The sequence below is a fragment of the Eimeria acervulina genome, genomic scaffold (genome assembly GCF_000499425.1).
Source record: "Eimeria acervulina Houghton genomic scaffold, Eah_scaff1456, whole genome shotgun sequence".
Lineage (NCBI taxonomy): Eukaryota > Apicomplexa > Conoidasida > Eucoccidiorida > Eimeriidae > Eimeria > Eimeria acervulina.
This window is the reverse complement of record NW_013549185.1, coordinates 1-6551: the sequence shown is the minus strand read 5'-3', so window position 1 is coordinate 6551 and position 6551 is coordinate 1. Positions and strand designations below refer to the sequence as shown.

The 6551-nt window shown below is 50.9% G+C and overlaps 1 protein-coding gene across 1 annotated transcript; it reads left to right on the top strand.

Annotated features, from left to right (window-relative positions):
* Positions 1-1790: 1790 nt before the first annotated feature.
* Positions 1791-2322, top strand: EAH_00059970 (hypothetical protein; the record flags this gene model as incomplete). Its single annotated transcript, XM_013393530.1, has 3 exons — positions 1791-1973; positions 2085-2183; positions 2311-2322. 3 exons carry the CDS (start codon positions 1791-1793, stop codon positions 2320-2322), a joined length of 294 nt encoding a protein of 97 aa, XP_013248984.1.
* Between the last annotated feature and the right edge of the window lie 4229 nt (positions 2323-6551).

Genomic DNA, 6551 nt, shown 5'->3' with positions numbered 1-6551 from the left:
GTACCTCCTTGTTCTCTGTTTAGCGGTGCTCGTTTTTCTCTACTGCGCTGCTCTTCTTCAGCTTTTCCGTGCCTCCTGCCTATGCGCCAAAACCAAACCGACACCCCGTTGCGTAGAAAAGCGATCTGCGTAGCGTTCCTAGCCTCCGAAAAAGGGGTGCGGATAAGAACCGCCTCCTACCAATACAGTTTTACACAATATCTCTAAACTTTTTATCCGTTCCCGCAGTTCCGCATTCGATCTGCTTGTTTGCCAGAAGGAAGACGAATGCTGCGCTTTTAAGTCCAAAACGCAGCGGGGAAATAATTTCAGTCGGGGGGAAAATATAGCCGAACAGTGCAGACTCAGCCAGCGGCAATAGACTCCAAGCCCATAAGCCATACGGCAATTATTTTTCCTGCCATGTCTATACACTACAACCTTACGTCCGCTCACCAGAGCTTGACAGACGCTTGCACTAACGGTAAGAACCACCTACTCAAACTTGTTACACCGATGCCCAGGAATCTCAAACCCAAAACATCCACCATGCGATTCACCTATTGCATTCAGCTGACTTCGCGCGAAGTGCGATCTCCCCACCCTTCTTCCAAAAGCGAACTCCGCTCCGCCCCAGCAATCTAGCATCTAAGCCTTCAATCTCCAGCATCTGCGCATCTTCAGGAGTAAGTGGACAACCACCGCGCTGGTCAACTAGAATCTGCAATCTCTTATCAATGCCCGAATCCCCCTTGCGGTGCTGCACCACAAGATAATGCAATTCCCTTTGAGCTGATTGCTGCGATTAGTGGAAGGCGGCGACGCTTATATCGTCGAATGAAGATGTTGACTCATTGCCCATCTCTACCGCTGTGTCATAGAAGCAAGCGGAACAGTACGCCAGTGGTGGCAGAGCGAAATGCGCTACGCGGAGTGAGCCCATAAAGCATCGCAGCGTTGCCTAACTGCAAATCGAGCAGTGGCTGAAGATTGCGAGTCTTACCCGTTCACATAAAACGGCACAACCCTGGCTCAGCAGCCACGAAAAACCGGTATCCTTACCCTCATCATCACTGCGCCGTGCATCAGCATCTCCCTTCCTACAGAGAGCCAGCGAGCGTTTCCGAGGTGGGAAGATGACGCTGCTCAGACAGTCCATCTCATCCTCACAAACGGCTGGGATGAGCCCACGCTACGTCTGCCAGCGCGTTCACCGGTTTGTTCTGGGCCTTAACCACATCCAAAGTGCCAAGCAGGCTCCAGTGGCTGCTTGGCACCCTCACACGGGTGACGAACTTTGTTACACGAAGGGTTTGCAAAACACGTTGATCCCCGAGGCAATTTTTAGCAAGCCGCTGACGAACAGACTTATTCTCTCTTGGCCTTCGCTTTAGAAAGCATTGTCACAAAAACGCTCTAGAAACCCAAGCTTTCCCTTAGAAATGCGTTGGTTTTACTGCACCTTCCGCTCTACGGCAGCTGCCTTCACCCCTTTACAGAATGCCCCAGGTTGGACGAAAAGCGTGGTCTACCAGCAGGAAACACCATATGCTTCACCGATGGTTGCACACTACGCAGCCTTTACCAAGATAAACAACCCACAAAATGTGTAGGCTGGCACCTAGACTGGCCCAAAGGTATGCCTCTCCGTAAAACTTTGGTGCACCCGGAGCTGTTTTTCTAATCCGGGGAACCGAGACGACTAGCGGTGTTCTTCAAGTCCTTGTCTGACTTGAGGGTCCACTGGTACCCGAAATGCCCTGCTCTTCGAGGCCAACCAGCCAGAATCGCACGTAGGTCAAAGTGCTCACATGCAGAATAGTACTGACGGCTGCAAAGCCGTCATTACCGCCACTCTAGGCTTTGTAAAAGTCGCGTCATATTCAGATGAACCACTTGTCAAAGTTTGCCCAGGAACCTTGCAGCAGGACAGCGTCATGCCAGCAGCCGATCTGATCGAATGCCCTGAAATGTTCGTTGAGCGGAAGAAAAGGGTAAAACTGTACGAATTTCTAGAAGCAGGTTTGCAAAGTTGACCAACTCTGCATCTGTGAGGACAAAACCACCTACGTACACTTCGCAAGTCTTCCTGCCTCCGCCGGCAGGTACTGCAACAACCCAGGTCATCTGCCAGCATGGGACGAGATAGCGTGTCGACTTCGACGACACAATATGGCAGATGCCGCAAGTTCCTGCACAAGCTGGTATGCGTACTTCGATATTCCTTCAGCCTAGCACCTGTCGGCGATCTGTCTGTTAAGCCATTGCGTTGACCTTCACTCCATCGGAAAAGGATGCTTGAAAGCCTCCTGTGGGTTGGCCGTGCACTAGGACTTGCAGTAATGCATCAACCCACATCAGGTGCGTTATTATCTTCTTGAGCCCCTAAGCCCTTGTGCTGATCTGACAATTGTGTTGCCCAGCTCTGAAACCTTCCATGCATGGGCTAGCTGCATCAGCGAAGCACCGCGTCGATTTCCCGACTCACGTAACTACTCGCTGTGCAAAAGCACTGCAAATGCCCGCGCGCCGTAAAGTCTCCTAGGAGAAAGGTAGCCATGTTTTCTGCCACTTGACCTGTGCACGTCAACCTACGGAGCTGGCTTCCAGGCAGTAACCTCACGCCGCCATACAAGTGTTAGGACTATGCAGGTGCAGTACAGTATCGAAGCCAAAACGTTTCTCTTGTAGTCTCGCCATCTGGATGTTCTGCCGCGCACTCCCATGAAAAACTCTAACACATTGGAATGACCAACTCGGCAAGCCTCTAGCAGGTCATCCACCCTGGTAAGAATGGGGGAGCCAAGACTTGCAGAGCGCCAGCCGCTTTCTTATAGGCTACGGCGCCAGCGTCATGTGCCAGTGGTGGAAGCTGCTAGAATTGAGATGGTCAAGTTCACAGCACCACTGGCTTCAGTTGCCACTGGATCCCGGTTAAACGCCCAACACACATTAAGGGGAAGATAACCAGGCACACGCTTCCCCTGCTAGCAGCGAAAAACATGGCACTGGTCCTGCAGATAAATTTCATGGGAAACGTGGCATCAGCGGCACGTAGTTGACGCCGTGGTTCCGATAGCGTTTCTTCCACTTTTTAGCATTCTCCGTCTGCCGTTGGTGCATGCATCCCTACTTCCGAGAAGCCTCCAAACTGAGGTCTAGGGAACTGCTGAACAGTACCTTGAACGCTAATTGTCAGAACAAAACAGAGGCATAGTTGTACCTGCATATGGCGCTCCACGCGAATCCTCCGTTGACCTAGTTGCGCTGTCTCACAGAAGATTTCGGGTCACCAGACGCTCGCACCCTTCCAGTTATGCGAAACCCCGCGGCTGTCCTGAGTCACCTTCCTTTACACATTGCCTCTCTATTCTATCTCGACTTGCACCTTCTTTACCTCCCGTCGTCAGTTTTTCCCACCGCTTCCTCAGTCGCAGAGGGCCTGGACTTGGAGGGCTTCGCTTGTTGCACCGCGCTGAGTAGCAGGGACTTTGTGTTGTTGAATTTTTTTGGTTGTCAGGGCCTGCACAAACTGTATTGTGGAACCCTACGAGACTATTGTCGTTTGCCTTTTCACCTGAACCTGCTACAACTCACCGATGGTGCAGCACCAAACCCGACGCGTATATTATACACATATCTATGTGGGTTAGTTGGACACGTGGAGTGATACCATACATTTGCGCACAACCACCTCCACGCTGTTACCGCTGGAGTTACAGGGCGCTCACGAGCTGCCCGCAGGGCCTAGTCTAGTACTGCTTTTGCTGGTGCGCTTGTTTGCTTCGGCGGAGGTACTCCTTGAAAAGCAGGGGCCAGAGCAGCCCCTTCACTTGCTCTTCCTGGTCCAGTTGCTTCTGGTGCTTTCGCTAGGGTCACGTTGGTGATATTGCCGCTCATCTTGGTCTTGGACGCTGGAGGGCTTCAGAGCGTCTTCCCCGTGCAATCGGGAGGTGGGAATGTAGCATAGGGCTTAGGCCTGCGCCGTCTTGCGCCTTGTTTGTTCAGCCAATCGCTGGACGATGTGTTTAGTGCCTAACGGTGTTACTGCAAAGACCTCGACAAACAAAAAATCAGAAGGGTGATACTCTAAAGCTGGCGAAAAAACAGCAAATGAGGAGGGCTTTACTTCAGAAGTCTCGAAAAAGAAGAATTGAATGCCCTGCGTATATGGCGGTACCACCTGCAAGGGTACGTCCACCAGGGAGATGTCTGTCACGCAGCGCTGGTTAGTTAGCAATCAAGTGTAATGGCGCTGGCTGTCAGCTCAACTGTACTACGTTTTTTTGACTATTTGTGCATACATAAATAGTGCTCTGAGGCTAGTGATCTGCTATCTTCCGTACTGGTGTGGCAAGAATGGGGTCGGGAGAACATTTTCTGCGGGACTGCGGGGCAAAGGCAGCCTCCCGTGGTTTGGCTGTAGCGCTTATGTCATATCTTTGTACCAATTCGGCTTTCCGGAGCTTAGCGCCTTCTATCATTATTTGGTGGATATACCTCCTAACCTTTCTGAAAATCGCATGATGCCACCTTTGAAGCTGCATAACTTCTGCGAACACGAATAGAAGTTGTGGATGTAGCCTTCATTCTATTGTGTTATGCTGACGTTGCGCCAGCTCAATCTGTTCCTATCGAAAGAAAAGGGCTGTTGGGGTTGCATTCGCTCTGTGTGGCTCGCCAAGGCGCTGCGGCAGCCGTGCCGCCGCTGGCCGCGACGGTGTCCATGAGCAATGCCAAGAAGCGCCTTACTGGATAAGCATCCCAACCTAACAAACTAGTTCTACTGATCAGCATCCAGTCCAACTAGATAGAGAAAAATAAGAACGTTGCCGTCGGACGGAACTACGAAGAGGTAAAATGACGGATGTTCCTCAGAATGAAAGGATTGTTGACGGGGGACGCAAAAAAAAATCAAATACGATGAGTGCCTGATGGTGCCTGACGATACGGAGCAAAGCAATCATGCGTAGCAATCTGGCTCTCAACAAAGTTTGCGTGGCGTTCAAAGTTTAGTTGCAGTGTCCATGCGCACGCTTGGAATCTGCGTAGCTGGGTCAGACTTTGCTCAGGCGGTGTCCACGAATAGTTTTGCCGAAGGAACCATCACTCACCCATTCAGCTTCCTTTTATCCTGGCCATCTAGCGTTATACTATATTTTGCCTATGGAAACTGCGTGTCCTTACACTGGTACCTGGCTCCCAGCTGTTCCTTCGGGCAATGGCGTTGCGGCACTCTTGTAGGAGAGGTTGTATAGCACTTCACCGGTTAGCAAATAGGTTAGTGTGTAACCGAGGATCGCCCAGCTTGCGGGTACAGCACATCTGCCCCAGATACAACCGCAAAATGTTCCATACAGCGATTGGTGAGATTAGTTGGCCTTTTCCCGTCTAAGCGGCTTGCTGAGACTGCAAGCAGAGCATAGGCAAGATGCGGGGTCCAGAACTGGCACGCTGGATTTGTTTAGTGTAGCTTTTTGACTGACATTCTTCGGCTTATTCCATGCATTCCGGAGATGTTGCAAGTTGTCAAGGTGGGTAGATCGTTGACAAAGTACACTGCAGGATGCCAAGAAGCAATTTCAATGGCGCTTCATACAGTCAACATCTGCAATATTTTCCACTTTCTACGTTGTCAAATTATCGAAACGTATGGGTGGTACGTTTTGCATGGCTACCCATCATTGTGTGATTTGGTGTGTTTGTTGCCTGCGAGGTATTTAGCCGTTAAATGGATTTCAGCCAGAAGGCAATAACAATCTATGGGTCCCCGTGGTTAATAGTGTTTTTGCTCAAAGACCTAAGCGGTGATTAATTAGTGCATTTCTTCTAGTGTCAAGGACCTGCAACAGCGGATGAGGAGAGATTACTTCCCGAGTCCATCCGCGACAACATCAATGCTATTACAGTGGCTGACTGACGGGTAGGCCACTGTGAAAACCAGCAAGAATATCTATCGGCATCGTTAAGGGTTCAGGCAAAGCTTTTAACGCCCCTGCAGGAGAGTAGTTCAAGGCTTCTTCTGGTGCCTTGCTGGGGATGTGGGGCGTGCAGGGCTTCTGAGATACACTGAGATGCTCACCTGAGAAAACTGGGAGAAACTGCCTGGTCACGTGCACTTCCGGGCGATCATCCTTTTTCGGGTTATGGTGGGTTCAACACTCCTGTACTGGCTCGAATATAGCATTTGAGGCAAAGCTGAAACGTACATTGGCCCGAACGTACAGTTTGTTTGGGATATCAGCCTACTGCCGTCCCTGCTGTGTTGCTTCGCCGTCCGTCCCTCTGGCAACTCGGCAGCGTACAGACGCCCGCAAGCTTCAAGTATCAAGGAGAAAGAAATTACGATAGGAAATAAGGAGTGTTGAACTTGCTGAACAAAGTGCTTGGCCGGTGGGGAGTTGGGCTGGAGTGTCACGCGAACTTGGGAGGTACCCTTGATATCGTCCGGCCAACCGTCCCTGCCTGGACCGACCCAAAAACCGGGTCGCTAGTGACTTCATGTGTTATAGATTATTGCTCGGATTGAACAGTCGGCCGCCTATAAAACCCTCTCGCTAGTGAATTCAGGT